We start from the raw sequence: 21881 nt of genomic DNA on the forward strand, positions 1-21881 counted from the left end.
CAAAGGTGTTGGTTCAGTGTCTCACAAACAGGATGTTCGATCATCGGTTCACATTCCGCAAAAGCACATCATGAGTTGAGGTGACAAACAGCCATGAGGCCTTCACAGCCAAATGTCAGCAAAACAAGTTTCATCATTAAAAGTCAACAGAGTGGCTCATCCACTCGACTGATATTGACATATTTTTAGTTTTGTCTGACAGACAAATTTATTGTTTTATTTTGTCAAATAAATTTTTCTTTTTGTTTAGAATACAACTCCAATACGTCCAAAAACATAAAACCACCGCCTCACATTTCCCTGCATTTATACCCCAATATGACAAATAAAAAATGAAAAAAAGAAGTGAAGCACAACATCAACTTCCTTAGCTACAGCAATTCATTTATTTTTTTTATGCTGTCAGTCAAGATGCAATTCAAAGTAAAAGTTGGATTTTTTTAAATGCTTTAGTTAAAACACATCAAATACTTCATTGCATTTTAGAAATACGGCTAAAGTAAGACATTTCTTCACCAAACACCCTGAACTTAAAAACCAAAACTTGTAAACAGGAGCCACTGGAGTTTCAGTTTCACTACTGGACAAGCTAAACATTAATTTGCTTCTTACCATCAATGCTTTTCCAAAAACTGCACATCTGGAGGGTGAAAAAATAAATACCCTAATTTAGTTTACAAACTAAATATTGAGTTTAGAGCTAAATATTTAGGTTGAGTGATCATGAAGCAGCTCAATATTGAATGTATAACATCAATATTTAGCTCTGATCTAGCTTAAAGTTTGCTAACTCAATATTTAGCCCTAAACAAAAAAATTAGCCCTGAGCTAGGTAAATATTTAGTTAGCGCTGAGCTGCTTTAAAGCTAGATATTTAGCTTGCTATCTAAATTTAAATACTTAATTGGTCGACTGAATATTTACCTTCCTACTTAAATGTTTTGTTTGAAACTGTGATATTCATAAATGAATGAATAACAGTGAAAATATGACTAAGTACAGATGCTTGTTATAAAGAAACAAAATAACTTTTAAGTCACAGTGGTCATTAAAACAGAAATTTTGTGGTAAATTTTGAGAAGCTAATAAGAGTTGTGTTGAGCTATTTAAATTGTTCCTTGTTTAATGTATTGTTCCAAGCAGATGCTAGTTTGTAAATTTTTCTATTAAACCTAATTTGTATTTGGGGTTAAATAATGTTACATTCCTCCATCTTATAAGTTAAACAAAAAATAAAATAGACATAAAAAAACACAATTATGTTGGTCTACAATAGAAATATATCATAATTAGATAGATTTCACTTAGAAATTCAAACATTAGGGTGCAGTGGTGGCGCAGGGACGGAGTGCGAACCATGTTTTGAGGCCGAGGTGGTCGTGGGTTCGATTCCCACCCTGGTGACATTTGCCGCATGTGTCGTTACCCTCTTTCCTGTCTAACTACTTTCAGATGGAGGCCACTGGAGCCAACAAAACCTTCTAAAAATAAATTCAAACATTAATAGCTTTAGCTTTCCTTTCCTTCCTCGTCTTCTGTTTTTCCTCTAATTTCTTTGTCAAATACGCTCTCCTTCTTTCTTCCTGCTCTCTGAAAAACGAGACGCAGATATTCCTGCGAAGCCGCCTGGCGTAAACTTCGAGAAACACCATGAGGTAGCTCATGAGCCACAGACATCCCAGCAGGAGAGCGACGCCCAGCTTCGGAGCTGACGTTGTCACGTCACAGAGAGACGGTTCGGGGTCGAAGGTCCACTTGTAGTCCTTGTGGAAGTTTAGCAGCTCCTGTGGGACACATGACTGAAGGATAATGCAGAGGGCAGGAGGAAACCAGTTAACCTGCAGTAAAAAGAAGAGCATTAAATATGAGAAAATAGGCTACAAAAAACATGTTCATTACATTTTTTGCACAAAATCATTTTTCAGTAATGAGATTGTAGTCTGGTCAGTTCTGCATTTTGAACTCCACCTAAGTCAACATTTACACTCGCACGTCAAAGTGGCTTCAAACAGATGTGCAATTATATAACCGTACATATCTGAAAAGCAAAAGTAGAGCCCCCTGCACAACCAACAAAAATCCAGCAATTAGTTCTGACTGATAAGTCAACAACAAAACACTTGTCTTTTCCGTTGCTGGGTAACGCCACAGCACATTTTCCTGACACCAAAAAACCTCTTGTCAAAAAACAGATGGGTTGTTTTTATTCAGTGCTTTGGCTGTTTTTAGAGATAGTTAAGACTGAAAATGGAAGTTCATAAAGCAATGAAAATTTTGAATTTAGCCAAATAAGGATATTATGAACTGGGGAAATATGTAGAGCTGAAAAGAAAAAGTTTACCTTATAACTGACAGTTATAGCAGCAGTTGTTGGTGGGAAATCCATCACCCAGGGCACGATAATCTGGATTATGTGATACACAATGTGATCTAAAACTACAATTAGAGTTATTGCAATAAAGTATAACGTCACAATGACCAGAGATATGAAGGAAGAGGTACATTCTTGACTTGTTATTTTGCAAACTGCGACCCTGATTTTATCTTTAGGCCGCTGTTCTTCCCCCTCAGAAGACGCAGAGATGAAGCGGTTATCAAACTGAACAGAGGTCAGGTAGGATTTTAAATATCGTGCAGATTCAATAATCAGTAATGCAACAAAAACAGCTGCGAGGATCCGGTTTGACAGCAGCTTGTATTCTCTCAGCAGGTTCTTTGCATGTGAGAAGTTGACGTCTATCTGATCAATCACTTTAGAAAACGTGCTTCTGACTTCTGACACGTCAACATGTGTGAAATGGTCCAACTTCTTTAACTTGGTGACGATGCTCAAGTCCTCCCTCTGTACTCTGATGGCTTCCTCAACCAGGTCTCGCTTTGCTTCGTTGAAGGGTTCAGACGAGTTCAGCAGGGTCCTTGTGAAGCCCTCAGCCGTGCACTTCAGGATCCCCGCGACCGCTCTTACGTTGACCGTGATGTTAGGGATGACATTCAGCACCAGAATCATGATGGAGGCCGAGATGAGGAGTTTGCGTCCCTGTTTGGTGCACACAGTGGGCAGGATCATGGTGAGAACGCAGCGGAGGGGGTGGAACAGGAAGGAGACCAGCAGCATGGTTATGCTGTAGAAGCAGGTGGTCTGGACCGAAGCAACATGGTCGTATTTTAGAGTCTGTGACAGCCAGTGGTGCAGCAGTCCACCGGTAAAGACGGCAAAGGTGGAGCAGATAGACAGCAGAGAAAGGATTTCTCTGCCTGACGGAGCAGGTTTGGAGTAAACATCCCAGAGGTAAACCAGCAGAGACTTCAGAGCCTGTATGCGAGATCCTGATTTGTTCCTGTGAATAAGAAAGAAAGCCTATTTAAACTGGTGCTCAGATTTGATATGAGGGGCTCCAACTTCCATACAGACCCCCAAGAATAGCTAATTTTCACTTTATGTCAACTTTTCTGCATTATGCATTTATTATAATCATTTTTACAGTCAACAACAGTGGTTTCCTGCCATTTTTACGATAAATAACACCTCAGGAAGTACAAGGTTTTTGAAATACCACCATCTTCGTAGATATTTTAGAGGGGAGCTAATATGCTAAATTCGCATTTTTCACGTTTTTGTACTTCCATTTGAATCTCAACGGCTTCTAAAAATAGCCCACGCACTTAAAAAATAAATAAATAAAAACGGCTCACTATTATTTTGGTGAGCCGTTTCAAAAACCTCCTGATTATTAACTCCCGTTACCTAGCAACCCCAGCAAATCCCAGCCCGCTACCTAGCAACCAGGACGTTTGGTCACCTGTTTTTACTGCTGTATGCGCTGAACAATGGCTGCGCTGAGAAGACAGGTGTTTTGTTGTTGGCTTACCATTCAGAAGCTGCATTATAGGATGTACAGGTGTGGAAATGGGTATCTGCTTTGAGACATTTTCATGTGTGAGGGGAAACGTTGAGTTGGGAGGCATGGCCAACAGCAGCTCGTTTGGATTTAAAGTGACAGTAGCCCTAAAACGGCTCGAAAGGAAATGAACATGTTTTGAACAGCCCATAAATCTGTAGGCTGGACAGCAGTTTTCTCAGGCTGTTGTGTTGCGTTATAAGAACGGTTAATTTATGGAGCTCCATATTAATTAAATTAAAGAAAAACCTGTTATCCTTGTTCTTTGTGGGAATGAGACAGATAAACTGTTAAATCTTTACTCAGAAATTGAAACGTTCCTGTTTTAATTCTATAAATTAACAGACAAATAGCTTGAAACTCAAATTATGAACAAGAAAATTTGACCTTTTCTCAAAATCACAATCCAATGGGCTGCCTAGAACATATATATAAAAAAGAGCATTTGTGGATTTTTTTTCTGTGAAATATCTGTAGTAAATATTTGCATATCTTTTATATGCAAATATAAAAAATATCTGCATATAAAAAAGCTGTTGTCTGGATGTGTACTTTGTAGAGGAGCATTATTTTGTTCTTTCAAGTCATTATAAACTAATCAGGTTTGGTTTATCATCTTCCTACCTTAAAAAAAAGCTCTGAATTTGGATCCTCTCCTTTATTTTAGTTAGTCACCGTCAGTGTAGCCTAAACTAATAAATGAGGCATAAAACAGTTACAAAGATGTGCTGTAAACTAGATTTTTTTACTGAGTCAAGTGACCTGTTAATACATAAAGGAGCTCTGGTTTAATGCAAAGCTATAAATATCTCTATTGAGTAGAATAATAGTAATGTAGTTCAAATTTAGTATGGCATACAGGTCATTTTTTTAAGTAATTATTGCCAGTAATGGTAAAAATAAAAGCACACCACAGGTCACCAAGAAATATTTTTTCCTAATTTGATTTTTACTCAATATTATTTTAGCTCATTTTGAGAATTACGCAAGGAAGTAAAAATTATTATTTTTTTAAATCAAACAAATGTACTTATCACTCACACTGAAAAAAGAAAACAGGTAATCCAACTTAAAATCCCAAAATAAATACATTAGGTTTATTACGCTGTCATGATAAACAAAGATAAATAAATTAAGTTTGACCTACTTAATTCAATTACATGTAATAAATTAATTCATTTTATAAAATTTTGAGCTCTATTCTCTTTTTTCAGTTCAGAGTGGCTGACATTTCTTACCTGAGAGGTAAAGCAGCATGCTCCATGATCGACCTTTCAAACAGAACAGGATAAAGCCGCTTTGGGAAGCGTTGCTGAACCTCGAAGGTTAAAAAAGGGGAACTGAGCTGAACAGTCAGCGTCATGTTGGTGTTTGTAGGTCGCATGATTTCTCAGGAGGAAACATTTTCTGTGAATTAAAGACCGGCGGTGACAAACACGGGTTGTGACACAAGTTTTATGATGATTTAAACATGTGATGACGCCAAAAACTGACTATCAGTTTGATTACTTTTAACTTCTTAAAGGTCATTTTAAAGCAAACTGATCCACAAACCAGAAATAAGGTTGGGACAAATGCAAAGACATGCATAATGACCAGTTACCCTGTAAAACATTTGAGCAGCATTTAGTTGTGTCTATTATCTTTTATTCTTTAAGTCAAATAAATTTAGAGAGTTTTACATTTCGAACCCAAATGTGTGAGTTTGTGAAGGATAAACTTACAATAGCAAGTTGTGTTAACTTTTTATTCATTTTGTCAAACCTCCTACTAGAGTTTTTAGGTTAGCACTTAAAAAAACTGAAAGAAGAAAAAGACAGGAGTGGGAACTATTTCCCAGAATACTTAGTGGCTTGATTTTCTATCCTGAGATGGAAGGAAAATGTTTTACAATGTATTTCTAGCCTTCACTTAATCATATAACCCTAAATGGAATATAAAGCGTTACCTTTTTCAAAACCTACCTTACAAGAAATAAATAATTTATAAATAAATAATAATAAATAATAAATAAATAAATAATAATAATAAATAATAAATAATTTACAACAGCAGGTGATAATAAATTAATTAATTTCATGGCTTAATATTTAGCTTTATGTACAGAATGCTACTATCAATTTCTAAATATCCAGATTTTTTTTCCCTTTCATTATTGATTGATGAAAATGTTTAGTCATCTTGATGAAAATGTTTAGTCATCTTGCATCAGCAAGTCAAGAGTCTGATAGGTGGAGTAAAGAGCAGAATGTAACTTGTCAAACATTTGTTCAGTTGGCTGCTATTTTAGGTTACCTCCTACTACAATGTTCAGCTGAAGACAAGATTATGAAAATAAAAATTTTATTTTTTGATGCAAAATGAATTGTTTTTAAAGTATTGCCCAAGTGCTAATAAACAACCTCCTCAGCTGGGGTGCTTTTTTTGCACTAAAACAGAATATTATTCCCCAAAAATCAGAAACTGACTGTATTCAAATTATTACCTTCCTTAAGAAATGACCATTTTGGTGAGCAGCAATAATTTTCTTCTTGTTGAAAACCACAAAAAGCAACAGCAAAATTAAACAGGGTCACACAGAAAAGCTACACCCACGATGCACAAACTAAAAACTTAATCCATAAAAAATATTTTTCTTCTATCTAACCTTTTTAAAACACACAAGTCCTTATCCAAGGTTGATGTTTCTGTTTGAGCTGAATCCACTCTGCTTTGTGGATTGTGGTTGAGTATTTTCTAGTTTTGTATGTAAACATTAAGAGCTTTCTGCTGGTGAAACAGCACTGAATGGATGACCTCTGCACCCTTGTAGAAGTTAACCATTGCTCTATGGCCCTGTGGCTCCAAAATGATCCTTTATAACACCAAGCAAACACGGGTTTTACTGCAGTTTGGACAAAATGTGCCAAAATGTGTGAAAGCCTTCATTCACTCTTTTTGTCATCGTATTAAAACTCTTTTTTTGACAGATGAGGAACCTGCAGGTAAATCATAAAGTGTACAGATTCAATAATTAGCTTTCATCAATATAGTTGGGGAAGGTTTTAATTACTGGAAGTGAAATGTGTGCAGAAGGATTCACCAACATGATCGCTTGTTGAATTTCAGTGATACATGTATTATAAAAGTTATTCACAGATGTTTCTCTTCTTTTTGACTCACCTTGTAGTAAGAAATACAAACGGCACCCTCTATAAAACAGAATTAAAACAGAATAACAGAATTTATTTACTACATAGTAAATAGTATACTTTAAATACTATTTAAAGTATAGTATTGGAAAGTGTATTGGGTCCTCCCTCAAAATTATTCCCTCAGTTGTTTCAACCATTATAACCAAGTAGAAGTGATTAAGACATGTAGCTTTTGGTGCTATTATCCACTTTTGATGCCACGGTTTCTGTGATTTTTCTAATTTTGTTATTTATTTGTTGTCTGTTGGGTCTATGATCAAATGTGTATATGAAGAAAAATGGCTTAATGTACAGATAAAGTGGCAGGAGGTGAATAATGAAAGAGAAATTAGCTACAGACCTCCGAGCACCAGTTAACACGGCAAGCTAATTATGACGATGTTTGACCTGATCATCTCCTTCCGACAATTTTAAGGTTGTGTCGATTATTGGGATGGCTCTAAAGATAATATTTCTGCCATGTTTGGTGTGCAAAAGGGGATCAATTATGCAAAATTCACATTTAGCAGGTTTTTATGCTTCCATTTGCGTTTCTACTGCTTCTAAAAACAGCTAAACTAAACAATATTTTGTCAATAAGTTAATGTCTTTCTGGTGTCCAGAAAATTAGCTGTTTCAAAAACTTCCCGATTTTTAAGTCACAATCAATGGGCACTCCTCCGTTGCCTAGCAACTCCAGCCAAGCCCAGTCTGTCACCTAGCAACCTGAGCGGAACTCCAGGTCTTCTGGACTTCCAGAAGTCCAGAAGTATTGGTCCTGGCCTTCCAGTTGGTTGGAAAACCAACTTTTTCCTGCTGGAAAAAACAACTTTTTTTTTTGTTGACTAACCATCCAGACACTGTATGTCAGTAAAACAAACAGTTTGCTCCACTGGCAAATTATTTGCCAGTTTTATTAATACTAAGGAGTAACTGACTTAAATCAAGCTCCTACATCTTACTGAAAAGTTACTTGTAAGTTTGTTTTGTCTTATTTGAAGTGTACCAAGATATTTGCACTAGAAAGTAGACCAAAAATACTTGGTATACTTTTGTGTTTTTGCTTTTTGGAAGTTAGACTCAGTCATTTAACTCCAGTAAATGCAACGTTTAAGGCTTCAGGAAGTCAAGATACTGGCCTTCCTGTTCTAATTTGACTTGGTAACAATGTACAAAGGTCTATTAAGAATATTTTATCTGCAAGAACTTGACAGGTCTGCACAGATCCTGACCTAAACCCACTAAAACACTTTTAGGAGGAGTTGGAGAAGAAACTGAGAGCAAGGGCTTCTTGTCCAACATCAGTGTCTGACCTCACAAATGGGTTTCTGTAAAAAAAAAATTTAAAAAAAAGTCCAAAACCAGAAGAGTTGAAGCTGTTTAGACTGTAAAAGGGTGCCGACATCATATTAAACTCAGTGGATTAAGAATTAGATGTTACTGAAATTCTGAATGGCCTAAATCTGACGGTATCTGGTACTTCTGGCCCAGTTAGTGTATGATAATTCAGCTTTTTTTTTTCACAGCATATTCACAAATCTTAAAGCCAAAGTGAACATTAAAGTATGAAGCAATAATTACAATGAGCTTCCTAAAGGCAGAAGAGCCAGGAGCAGCAGTAACAGAGCTTTGTGGTGTTTTAGCACATTTAAAAACATGTATAGTTTTAGTTTTTAAATCTATATACAGTCTGCATTTACATCCTCAGAGCGTGGCGTTGGTTGACCTCATGGATGGGAAGTGAACATTTGGAGTGGCAGCAGTAGTGTTGGCGGTGTGAGCCCATTTTGGGTAGGAGGTCAAGTTAAACATGGCGACGCCCCACGTGTTCATAGCCAGAGACACAGAGAGGATCCCCAGGATGTTCATGACAAAGCCGGTTTTCACCTGAAACAGAGGGGAAGCATGAGGACCGCTGCTGGTTTTCTAAAGTGAACGAGTCAGAGTGAGTTCGTTACCATGTCTTTGACCATGAGATGTCCGGATGCAAAGGCGATGGAGTTGGGTGGAGTGGAAACAGGAAGCATGAAGGCGTATGAACATCCCACAGTGGCAGGAATCATGAAGTACAAAGGGTTGACAGAGACACGAATGGCCTGCAGAGACAGTCCTGCTCTTCAAAATTTCATTCAGAAAGCATTTAAAGGTATTAAACACTCAGACATATCTAACTTGCACTTCTTACTGGAAAACTCTTTAATCAGAATCAGCTTTATGAGCCACGTTTGTTCAGACAAACAAGGAATTTGACTTTACTCTCAACTAATGATTATTTTAGTTGTTGATTAATCCACCAATTATTATACAGAAAGTATTTTTGTCACCACCTCTGTTTTGGCAAAAGATGATTTAGGCAAAAATAATAATAATTTTGGCAAAAAATTATTATTATGAATATATTATTTTATATATTACTGTTGATTACAGAAAAAAATCCAGACACACACAAGAAAAAACACAAATAGGCTGATTTTAACATACAAAGTAGCCGTATTGGATTTTGATGAACCTTCAAATTCCAAGTTTCAACTTCTGAGTAAAATTTAACATAGTTTATCTGTTTCATTCATCCAATGAAGAAGGGACACTGGATATCAAGTTTTTTCTTTTATTTCTTTGTTTATATATCTCAACACAATAGCTTGAAAAAGCCTGTGTCCCGTTTACTTTATAAAAATGTCAGTCAAAATGGTGGTATTTCAAAAACTGTGTACTTTCTTCTTTAACCTTTATTATAAGCAGGTTAAATAACCACTATTTCCCTATTTGTTCGCAGCATTTTGTATTTACACTGCAAAAACACAAACTCCTAGCAAGTATTTTTGGTCTAGTTTCTAAAGCAAATATCTTAGTACACTTGCAATAAGACAAAACCAAAGTACAAAAACGTTTTCAGCAAAATATAGCAGCTTGTTTTAATTCAATACTTTCTTAATAACAATGAAAATGTACTACTTCCGTTGGCAGATTATTCAACTTGTATCAAGACATTTTCCTTTGTTATAAGTGAAATAATCTATCAATGAATCTACTACTCTTTTGTCCAATATTAAGAATTTACTTTAAAACAAACTGGTATATCTTGCCGAACAGTTACTTTTCAAGATTACTAAGTTGATTTTACAAGACACTAGACCAAAAATACTTGGTAAGATTTTGTGTTTTTGCAGTGTACTCAGTTAGAACTGAAATGCGTTAAATGTTGTTTGTCAGGATTAATCTCTTATCAGTTTGACTAATTAAGTCTTTCAATTATATAAATATAAACAGCTGGAGTTCAAATTTTATTTTATTGTATTTTTTTCTCCCCTCCAGCGGGTCTTTTGTGGGCTCTAGTGTCCCTTATATGAAAGTAGGCTGACAGGAAAGGGGGAAGACATGCGGCAAATATCGCCAGGTCCAGGAAGCGAACCCGCGACGGCCGCGTCGAGGACTCAAGGCCTCCAAACGTGGGTCACGCTAAATAAAATGTGGCCCGTTCACATTTTATTTTAATTCAAATTCAAGCAAACCATAATTTAAGCACAGATTCTTCAAACCATGGATCCTGCAGATAAAACGTAAGACTTTTTTTGCGCAAAGGCAAAATTACAGGGTGCAATAAAACCTTTCGGTAATCATTACCATAATAGTAGCAGTTAATGTCCAACAGGTTAGAAACAGAATATCCACTGCCAGAGTTTAACAAGTCCGCTGAGACTCTTAATGAGAACAAGAACTGAACTAAAACTTGTTCACTGTCCACAGCTTTAACACGAGCATCCAGTTTTTATCCTTTACTGTCATATTTACCTGCATGTTTACCTTGAAGTTAAGCATAAAATAGATTTAACCCTTTATGTCCTAAATGTAAAATGTATTTTGGATATTTTTGCTTATTTTAATTGTACGCAGGTCTTTAAATGTTCTGTGAGTAAATATTTATCCACAACAACTGGAACTTTAAATATGCAGCGAGTTAATTTTGCAATTTACCATCTATTAAGAGTGTTTCATCGCATTAATTTCACTTCCTGCTACGGCAGGAGTGAAAGTACTGTAATAACCCATTATTGGCTGGAAAGCGCAACGTCTCCTGTCAGAAACTGTTGGAACTTTTCAGATAGCGCAAAGTGTGACAGAATTATGGTACTGCAAATATGGCTGGATCGCTGGTGCTCCATGAAGAACTTAAAGGTTTAATTGTATAATTTAGCATCTGTAGAGACTTTTTTCACCAGGGAAATCATATATATTCACGTGTGGTCATTAGAAACAATTTTTATTCTATAATTCTAGTTGTTAGACTCACCAGTTCAGCAATGACAGGCAGAAATATAATAATAGTTGCTGTGTTGCTGGCAAACTCGGTGAAACAAGCCAGGAAAGCAGTGATTAACATCACAGCTACAGCTGGGGGAACTTCAGCCAAGGGCTGGAGGTGGCCTCCGATCCAGGACGCAAGGCCGGACTCCTGCCGCAAGGCAAAATATCTGGGTTAAGGTCAAAGGTCAAATAAAAACATAATAAACTACATTTAAGAACAGAACAAATAAAAAGCAAAACCAGCAGAGAAAGTAAGGAGCATGACAGAGTTGTAAAGTAAAGTATGGAGGGTGTAGAGTAAAGTAAAGTAAGAGGGTGGAACACAATTTATTACATTTCCAAAATCAAAAAGGAGTCTGGAATAACGTAAGAAATGGATCATGGACTGCAGCCCACCCCACATCCAGTTGAATGAAACTGATGGACGGGAACTACCACGTTAGTCAACACCACGAAGGTAACCGGTAGTAAACATCACATTTTTTTTGTCATAACTATACTTACTGATAGCTCCGTGCTAACGACTCAGGGCTGACGGCTAAGCGTCAAATAAACACAACTCAGTTAGATTAAAGTAACAATGCTAAACATCTCATCATTTCCAGATCAATAAGAGACGGTAGTTATGCTGGATTTTATGCGTATTGATTCCGGTAGCTCTATGGCAGCATGAGAACAGACTGCACTAACTGCTATATTGGCATTTAAACATCGTTTCATACTACTGTTTATTTCTAAGCATTTTCCTGAAGGCAGATTTTCACAAGCCGGTATTATTTTAAGTAATTACTCATACATTTTGTCCCGCAGCGCTCACACTTACATCCAATCACACATTTTTGTCCTTCATTTGTCTTCTTGGGCTTTATTGTTGATTTCTCCGTTATTTCCCGCTAATAACCTTACAGATCTGACGCAGGACTAGCTACAGAATTTTCTTGCCTGCCTCAGTGATGATTTATAAGGCAAAAATGACTCAAAAAATGTCTAGGGTAACGCATTGAGGTCCTAGTCTGCCTTAATAACTGTGGTTGTCGGAGGACAGCTCTACTTCCGCATGGGGGCGGAGCCGCCGTCATGTCAATTAGAGTTTAATGTCTAAGAAAAATAGCAGAAATTAAGTAAATACATTTTACAATAATTTTCCTTTGGCACAATTTCACAAATTGTTAAAAATCATAGTTTTTTGTAACTGTGAACTTAAAAATATGAAGAAAGTCATTAAAAATTTCTAATAATACAGAATCTAATACTAAAAATAAACCCTCCTATTATTTTTAAATTTAGCAAAACGAAACAATTTCGCGAATCCAAACTCAACTAAAAGGCAAAATATTATTCTGTTTTAAAGTAAAATATGAGAAAACATATAAATATTTGGTTTAAAGTGTATATTTACATACACTGATTTTAATTATCAGAAAAAAAGATGTTCCTGTTTTGCTACATGAGTTTTATGAGGTAATTTGTTGCACCGATCCTAAAATTATTATTCATTTTATTTTCTCAGACTTTATAATTCCCAGGAATTGCTTTTAAGCTGCAGAAAACTATTGACTGTTTCATGTTAGGAGAGAACATAAAGGCTGTACAAATAAGTTTTGACTGCAATCAGTTTATGACTTCAAAGTACGAAGCTCATTTGGGAAAAGAAACTCGTTACCTCACAAGCTTTGGCCATTGCAAAGCCGCCTCCAAGCAAGAGGATAATGTTCCAGGGAACAGAGTCCTGGGCCTTTTTCCATGAAAGCAGAGGGACGTATGGAGTGTTTACAGCTGAAAAATGTAGAAGAAAAAGAATTAGACATTATTTTTATGAACTTTGCAAGAGTTTACATGGTAGAAATCTTTAAAGTTCTGTAGATTAGTAGATTTAATTATCTTCCTTTCAAATATTTGACCCAAATCAGACCAAAGAGCCCCATGCTTTGCTTTTTTAGCGAGTGTCCATGGGTTTATTTGACCAGCTGAACATAACAAACACAATCTCATGCACATGTGCCTCAGACACTAAACATCCACAAAGCAGTGCATTCTCAGAAACACCTTTGTGTTTCCATCTTTTTAGAGGAGATGCTGAATTACACTCTGGATACTTATCAGGACCACAACCATAAATAATATTCACCAAAGCTGCGACTTAAAAAGAAGCCTTCAAAAGCATTTCTTATACATCATGGTGGCTTGTTTGTTCCCAAAAAGAGAGGTGAGTCTCAAAAATGTGACCAAAAAAAGGCCCCGGGGCCAAATCCAGCCCGCCATAGCTTCTTATGTGGACCTTTAGAGTTCAGAGGGGAGCATAAACAAAATAATACCTGTTTGCTTAAATATTATCGATCAAGTCAAAGTAGTTTTTATCTATAAATGGCCAAATTACTTCAATCAGTCCCTCCAGCTTTTTGCAACTCTGCAAATTGACGCAAAATCAACATATCCCTGCACGTTTTCACGCTAATGGATAATTGTGAGTTTTTTGCTAATTTTCTGCAATTTTGAAAAATACTGTATTACAGTGACTATTACTGTATTTCTGTCTCCGTTTTAATTGATGCATCATTGCGGTAATTTCCCAGGTTGGTTTACCACCATAACATGTCTTCTCCATTTGCAGAAAAAGGTTTTACTGTGGTCAACTTGAGCCTCAAAACCAGATTTATGTAAATTATTTTGTTTCTTGTCTGTTCTTGTCTTTCTTTAAAAAGAAAGGCATGGTGTGTTTCTTTTTAGGGTTTTGTAGCCTGTTTCATGCTGTGATGCAGATTCTATTTTAGTGATTTGTTGGTCTGAGATTCTTTTTCACAAAGGGCGAGGTGACTTGGAAAGCTTTATTCCTTTAAAGGTGACATATTATGCTTCTTTAACATGTTAGGATAGGTTTATGAACTGCACAAGGCATGTTCATTACATTTTTTTTGCACAAAATAATTCTTAGATAATTAGATTTCAGTCTGGTCAGTTCTGCCTATGTTGAGCTCCTTCCAGAATGAGCTGCTGTCACTTTAAATCCAAATAAATACAATGTTTACACTCATACTTGCAAATGGTTGCAAACAGATGCACAATTATACAGCCATACATCTTTGAACAGCATTAGTAGAGAATCCAGCACAACCAAAAAGAATGTAGCAAGTGGTTTCTGAATGGTAAGTCAAAAAACAAAACATTTTATATAGTAGCAAAACCAGCTGAACAAACATGCTGGAGCTCAGCTGGGGTTGCTAGGTAACGCAGCTCTGCCCTTCAATTGTGACTAAACAATGGAGAGGTTTTTGGAACTGCTCGTTTTCTAGACACCAAAAATCATGAACTTATTGCCAAAAAAAACTGCTAGGTGAATTTTTAAGCACTTGTGCTGTTTTTAAAGTTGAGATTCAAATGTAAGCACAAAAGTATGCAAAATGTGATTTTTACATACAATTTCAATAAAATAAATCTTTTAGTATTATTCACTCAAGTTATCTTTGTCTGTTGTTAAAATTTGTTTGATGATCTAAAACATTTAAGTGTGACATAAATCAACAACAAAAAAGAGAAATCTGTAAGCGGACAGTATTTTTTTCACAGCACTGTATGTTTCTCCTCAGTGGAAAATGCAAATTATGTCGCACACATAAACAGAAAACACAAAGTGCAGCTGCAGCGCTTTAAAAGCTTACTCTAATCACAGACACAGAGAACGTACAGTCTCCCCTCCAGACGGGAACTTTACTAAGACTCTCTAATCTACATTATTAACATTCCTCAACCTGCTCTGTGTATTTTGCAACAGCTTCTGTAGGGAAGAGTGCTTGAATCTAAACCAAATATCCAGTCATAAATATTAACTTTTGTCATGTGACCAACCTTTTGGGTCAAACCACCAACTCAGAGAGGGTTTTTGTGATGGGAAGAAGAACAAAATGGACACAATGATGACACCAGTGACAGCATCTGAGACATACCTGCAGAAAACGCAAGAAACAAAAATAAAAAAGAGTAAAAGTAATTAGTAGGCTTTTCTAAAGAATGATACCTGTTCTAAAATTTTAAAAATGATGGGAACGATATCCATTTCTTACCCTTTTTTGAAAAACACAGACCAGCCAGTAACAAATTTAGGATCTCTTGTGAACAGGAGAACAGCGAATAAAATAAAAAAGAAAGAGATGGCCCCTTCTGCAAAGCTGAAATGAAAAGTGAGTAAAAGATACAGTAACAGAAATAGTACATATTTGTATGAAATTAAAAGACAATACAAGAGTCCTCACTTTATGGGCCCCAGTTTTCTGTAATCTTCTTTAATTAGAGCTTTGGCTCTGGCTTCTGCCTGGGCTCTGTGGTCGTGTTTCGTGAAACATAACCTGGATTTTATAAAATAAGTGTGACACTAGGCAGTTATGTTTCACTAAAGCAAAATCACACAATACTCCAACCAAATATCACAATATAATTTTACATTACCTTGTATTCAGTCCGCCGTAGAGAAAAGAGATCCAAATCCACCCCAAAAACAGAAAGAGAAGCATCAGGGGGAAGGCAAAGGCAAACCAAGAGCCAAAGTTGATAAGGTCGCAGTCTGGGAAGTAGCTGTAAAGAACAAGAAGCTCACTGGTAAATGGAGTCATTTATAATAAGAAAATCTTTTTTTAACATGAATTTACCTTTTGAGCTGTCCAATCAGGATGAGGTTTGGTGCTGTGCCTGTCAGCGTTGCTGTACCTCCAATACTGGCAGCATAGGGAATACAGATCAAGAATCCTTTCCACACTTTCAGCTGATACTCTGACTCTGACTGGATCTCCTCAGCCGTCCTCATGTCTACAGGCTCCACAGCTTCCATCCTTATTGAAGTTTAAAGACAGGAATCAACATTTTACGGAAACACTACACTACTACTGACATGTATTGTTATTAGGTTCCTTTATAAAATGAAGATATCAAAACAAATGTATCACTTTTTTAACGTAAAATGTAAGTTAGCTTGGAGACAAGCTTACCGTCTCCAAGCCAACTGTCTCCAAGCTAACCGTCTCCAGGCTAACTGTCTCCAAGCTAACCGTCTCCAGGCTAACTGTCTCCAAGCTAACCGTCTCCAAGCCAACTGTCTCCAAGCTAACCATCTCCAAGCTAACTTGGAGACAAGTTAGCAAACTGTTTCTTGTTGTTATTTTCAGTTTAGCTAAGCTAACCATTACTCTCAGTTCTTATTCTACACCAAGTTAAGACAAGCTAATTCTATTTTTGCTAAGCTTATAAAAGCTGTCTGTTTTCACCATTAATGTGTAGCTGAGGATCATTATCTGTTCTCACGTTTAAGCTAAGTTAAGCTATGCTAAGCTAAGCGTCTTCTTGTTATGACTTTATTTCTAGATAAACTAATTGCGTTTTTCTTTTAACATTCTTTTAACACCCAGTTCAAGAAAAACTAGACTAAGATACCTGATTTCTGTTCTCAAACCAGATAAGCTAAGATAACGATCCTCCTTGGTTTTTATTCGAAGCTACGAAAATATACGATAAGCAAACAGTTTTTTGTCATTTGTTATTTTATCTAAACCTGCTTGCCCATTACAGTTGGCTGGTTCCTATCTTCAACTGTGTTTACTATCATAAAATAATCTATATAACTTTTATCTACAAAGTAGCCAATGTTTGGACTATTTTAAGAAAAGTTTCACTATCTGCCTTACTGATCTCAATTTCATGCCAAGTTAAGACAACATAAACTGAGCAAACAGCCTCTTAATCTGAGTTTTATGATCAGCTAAATTGCATTAAGACAGTTGAGCTTGGCAAATTGTTTATCTGTTTTCATTTATTCTTGTTCTTATTTTAATTTATTTTAGTTTAGTTTTATTCCTTAAATTAAGACAAGATAAGCTAACTGACTTTCTAATTTTTGTTTTCAAACTTGGTTCAGAATAACTAACAAACACTGATTACTTTTCCACTGTTCTATTATTAAAAATAAAATAAGCTGCAGGTTTTTCTCTTTTTCAGTCTTGGTCCTATGTTAAGAACAGCTCATCTAAACCATTATTTCAAAGAAAATTGCTTTCTCTCAATTTTTATCTAAATCTAAGCTTGTTTGGGCTAATGCTAAGCTAGAATAGGCTAGGCTAAACTAAGCTAAGCTAATTGTTTCCCAACTGCAGCTTATTGATGTATTCTATTTTTCTCAGAAGTAAACAAGCTTTGATATGGAAACATATCTAATAATCCAACTGTGTCCTGGCTTCAAATTGAAAAAGAAAAGGGATTTACCTTTTGATTTAAGGATAAAAGGACAGTTTGTTGCTTCAGTCTAAAAACTGCTTAAAAACTTAAGCTCCAGGTGATATTTCGTAACTTAAATTCTGACTTATGAGATGAAATGTGAAACACCAAAGGAGCTACAACTAGAATATGTTGAAGATTCCCTGAATTCCATCTAAGTTCAGGAATTCCTCTAAGAAATCACTACCAAAATGATCTCTCTCTGCTCTTTTACCCATCCATTGACAGCATATGTTTTTCAGAAGGCTCTGATGGCAGCGAATGGAGCTTCAGTGAAGTTTGACCTGCAAGAAATTTAATTGAGACACAGTTTTGGTTACGTAGAATCCAAAAGAATTAACATAACTTAAATTATTAGCTGCTTTAGGCGGCTGCACCTTAAATTAATTTAACATGACTGTCACATGGCATAAGAACAATAATCAATTGCTATTTGATGATTGACCAACCCTGCATCCCAGGATTCAGTGTATTTTAAACCGCACAAAGTTCATACATTAGATTACATATTATAAACAGCAAAAGTTACACAGGACAATGTACATTATATCTGCATTTTTGTGTTATAGTAAATGAACAATTCTTGAATGAAATACTTTGTAAACATGATTTGTCCATCAACTCTCTGTTTTGATATTTTCCACCAACTTCTCTGGGAAATATTTACCCCCTAAACAAATAAATGTGCAACTATATTTGCAAACTAGTCACTGATTATGTCAGTCAGTGTGCAGTGTCAGATAGTTAGAGTTAAGAGGCTTATTCTGAGCTTTTTCCAAGAGATAATGCGATGGGATTGCATCATAGGAATGTCTGAAATGGTCAATAAAGCAGAAAAAAATTTAATCTCTCTGACGTAATCAAAACAGATATTTTGTTTAGGTTGTTTTGATGGAAGCCTTCTTGATTTCCTGTCAAAAACATGGTGCCAACATTACACTGTACCATTTATTGCAGCACTGTCACGATCCTCTGGGGATTTGCACTTTTGCTTCAGGGTCTCCAGGTCCCCAAACAGGCTCTCCAGGATGGCGTTTGCAATGGGAAGCATCATGGCTGTTGTGGCGGTGTTGCTGAGCCACATGGAAAGGAAGGATGAGGTCATCATCATTCCCAGGATGAGCCTGAGGAGTTAATAAACAAAGATACAATAAATCCACTTTAATCCTTGAAAGGATCTTCTTGACAGTTTTAAAGGTGACTTATTATGCTTCTTTGAACAGATTGGGATTGGTTTATGAGCTACACAAAACATGTTCATTACATTTTTTTCATTCTTAGATAATGAGATTTTAATCTGCTATTTTGATCTCCTTTCAGAATGAGCTACTTTTGGACTACTGTCACTTTAAACCCAAATAAGCTGCTGCTGGCCACGCCCCCTCCAACTCAACATTTAAACTCACGTGAAAATGGCTGCAAACAGATGCACAATTATACAACCGTACATCTTTGAAATGCAGAAGTGGAGCCTCCTGCACAACCAACAAGAATGCCATAAGTGATTTTTGAATGGTAAATCAACAAAAAAAAAATGTCTTTTCCAGCAGCCATTGTACAACAGTAGTATCCTTTAAGCCAGGGGTCTCAAACTCCAGGCCTCGAGGGCCACAGTCCTGCAGTTTTTAGATGTGCCACAGGTACAAAACACTGGAATGAAATGACTTAATGACCTCCTCCTTGTGTAGATCAGTTCTCAGAGCCTTAATGACCTAATTATTCTGTTCAGGTGGTGCAGCAGAGGCACATCTAAAAGTTGCAGGACTGCGGCCCTCGAGGACTGGAGTTTGAGACCCCTGCTTTAAGCTAACCAAATATGCTGGAGCTCAGCTGGAGTTGCTAGGTAACACGCTGGGCTTTGTTGGGGTTGCTAGGGAACGGCGGAGTGCCTGCTGATTTGTGACGTTACATTCAGAAGGTTTTGGAAGCGGCTCATTTTATTGCCAAAACCCCCCTGAGTGTTTTAAGCACTTGGACTGTTTTTAGAAGCAGTAGAAGCCCAAATGGATTTACAAAAATGTAGCAAAATGTGAATTTAGATTGTAGGTCACCTTTAAATCTAATTCTTCTCCACTTTTTACCTCGAATTTGATTTGGTAGAAGTAGATCAGGATGAGTGTGTATGATTAGTTTAACAAACATTAGAATAATAAATTCTCAATCAAAACTTTCCCTCTCACCAGGCAGGTTTCACTCCGACAATACTAAGGACCTTCAGTGCTATCCTACGATGCAGGCCCCACTCCTCAATCGACGATGCCAACACAAGGCCGCTGAGGAAGAGGAAGTTGGTCTCGATGAAGTACTGGGGGCAGACTTTTTTGGCCGGGAGAATCCCCAGCGTCGGGAAGAGGCAGACTGGAAGCATCGCTGTGACTGCCAGAGGCAAGGCCTCTGTGCACCAAAACGTAGCCATCAGTATCACAACGTAAAGGCATTTTCCCTCCTGAAAGAGGAGCAACACACAGTCAGATATTCTGTGTTTTTTCTACCATTTTGTATGTTTTTGAGTATAAAAGATAAGAAGCAGGATCAAATTATGAAAAACTTTAGACACCAAAATGTGCTTTGTTTAGTTTCAAACTGCAGGTAATTTGTTTTTAAATAAGTAAATAACTAGTTTAATGGAAACAAATGTATAATGCACTACAAGTATGTTCAAAAACACTGAAAACAGAGAAAAAAATGTTGTTAATTTGTAACACGTAACCAAATTAAGTTGGTCAAACTTAATTTATTTACGTTTGTTTAACATGACAACTTAATAAACGTAATATATTTAATTAGATCAACTTAGTTTGATCACTTGTAACAAATTAAATTTATTTTAAGTTTGATCAGCTGTTTTCTTGGATCTATGGACTATTTGGACTATTTTCATTGTTATGTAATTTAATGTTCTTCTGTATCAAAAATTATGCTGATCAAAATATTTCTATTACATTAACAAAATTAATATAAGAACAAGTCAATTTTCAGTTTTAATCAGATGAAATTTTTAGCTTAATGCTCAACAAATGATTCAGTATTATCTAGCTAATTGAATAAAATAAGACACAAACATGTGATCAGTACTTACCTTTTCTGGCAGAGTAAAAAGTAAAGGCAGAAACACAAGTGGCGCAAGGCAGAGAAGCAGCTGCTTGTGGACGCACCACAGCTTCTTGGACACCACAGACATTTTCATTCCCTCAGTGGGTTTTCTGCTCTGTTTAGGGAAATAAAGTGGCTGGGAAAAGCCTGAGAGGGATCACTTTGAAGCCCCTGGCTGGACGCAGGAGAAGGTTAACCACACGCTCTGCTACAGGTTAACTCCTCCTGTGGTGGTGTTTCACAGGACAGTCCGTTTTCTGTCAGGTTTCCAAATGACCGGCCTCTCCCACAAATCTGCAAGTCCATGCACTAAAAAGCTTCAGCAGGAAATGCCTGAGAAATCTAAATGTTGTAAATGACCTAGTGAATAAAGACTGTACTACAGGGTAGTGAGAAAGCACTATCGAATAGGATTATGTAACTTTTATGGAGAAAAAATGTGAAGGTCTAGCTGTTAGAAAACAAAAACAAATAAGAAAAAGAAAGAAAGTGAAAATTATAGCTCAGGTTTTCTTTGTTTCATCTAGATGATTCAGACTTTGAAGCCACTGGACGTCACAGTTGAGCAGCAGCAACTCAGACCTGATGATAAAATTTGATTTAAACTACTTAAAGTGTTTTCCAGGCTCCATTTTCTCACACAATCATGTAATTTTATTAACTTCCGTTGTTAAGAAAATGCTCCACATATATATGCATATGTTGACCCTTTAACATTTTTACCACCGCTGCACTGAGAAGTGGCTCATATAATGAGCTCTGCAGTTCCGTCAGGTGTTTGCTAATTGATGCTGGCTAGTCTGTAGGAGCTGAGTGGGGGGTGGCTGCTCTGACAGGCGGAAACTTGGAAACTTTAAAACTTCTGTTTTACTTCAGTGGGTTTTCCTCCTTGTGTGTTAGTATTTGGTTCTTCATAAGTTGAGTTCAGCTTTGTGTAAATTTGCTCAACTGTTTCCACAACAAATCAATTTCATATATGCTACTTTGCGAAAACAGCAGGTTTCTGCAGAGACCGAGTTGAGATCTTAAATGAATCATGAGCTAAGTTTCCAGTGTGGGTAGCACCTTCTTCAGCTATTTGGCATTTAAATTTGAGGTGTTTTCTTTACCAGTAAGTGGATAATATTATGACAGATTTGCGAGAAAAAATCACAGG

The 21881-nt window shown here is 36.5% G+C and overlaps 2 protein-coding genes across 2 annotated transcripts; both read right to left on the reverse strand.

Moving 5' to 3' along the window:
* Window positions 1-223: 223 nt before the first annotated feature.
* On the reverse strand, window positions 224-5499 carry ocstamp (osteoclast stimulatory transmembrane protein). The gene is made up of 3 exons (XM_028010004.1): window positions 5138-5499; window positions 2342-3338; window positions 224-1838 (listed from the first exon to the last, which is right to left on the reverse strand). Exons 1-3 carry the CDS (start codon window positions 5281-5283, stop codon window positions 1494-1496), a joined length of 1488 nt encoding a protein of 495 aa, XP_027865805.1. The 5' UTR covers window positions 5284-5499; the 3' UTR covers window positions 224-1493.
* Window positions 5500-6925: 1426 nt separating this feature from the next.
* On the reverse strand, window positions 6926-21458 carry slc13a3 (solute carrier family 13 member 3). Its single transcript, XM_028011643.1, has 13 exons — window positions 20712-21458; window positions 19813-20078; window positions 18578-18756; window positions 17847-17916; window positions 16018-16197; window positions 15818-15943; window positions 15625-15717; window positions 15436-15540; window positions 15221-15318; window positions 13041-13153; window positions 11364-11525; window positions 9031-9168; window positions 6926-8959 (listed from the first exon to the last, which is right to left on the reverse strand). Exons 1-13 carry the CDS (start codon window positions 20817-20819, stop codon window positions 8777-8779), a joined length of 1821 nt encoding a protein of 606 aa, XP_027867444.1. The 5' UTR covers window positions 20820-21458; the 3' UTR covers window positions 6926-8776.
* Window positions 21459-21881: the final 423 nt, after the last annotated feature.

This window comes from Xiphophorus couchianus, chromosome 24, assembly GCF_001444195.1.
Source record: "Xiphophorus couchianus chromosome 24, X_couchianus-1.0, whole genome shotgun sequence".
Lineage (NCBI taxonomy): Eukaryota > Metazoa > Chordata > Actinopteri > Cyprinodontiformes > Poeciliidae > Xiphophorus > Xiphophorus couchianus.

Excerpts from the sequence above, each read along its gene's own strand:
- ocstamp (XM_028010004.1), bottom strand. The coding sequence starts at position 5,283 with ATGCGACCTACAAACACCAACATGACGCTGACTGTTCAGCTCAGTTCC. Across the intron at positions 3,339-5,137 it reads CATGCTGCTTTACCTCTCAG|GAACAAATCAGGATCTCGCA; the intron begins GTAAGAAATGTC and ends TCTTATTCACAG. Across the intron at positions 1,839-2,341 it reads CTATAACTGTCAGTTATAAG|GTTAACTGGTTTCCTCCTGC; the intron begins GTAAACTTTTTC and ends TTTTTACTGCAG.
- slc13a3 (XM_028011643.1), bottom strand. The coding sequence starts at position 20,819 with ATGAAAATGTCTGTGGTGTCCAAGAAGCTGTGGTGCGTCCACAAGCAG. Across the intron at positions 15,944-16,017 it reads CTGATTGGACAGCTCAAAAG|CTACTTCCCAGACTGCGACC; the intron begins GTAAATTCATGT and ends TGTTCTTTACAG. Across the intron at positions 11,526-13,040 it reads CAATGGCCAAAGCTTGTGAG|GAGTCCGGCCTTGCGTCCTG; the intron begins GTAACGAGTTTC and ends GCCTTGCGGCAG.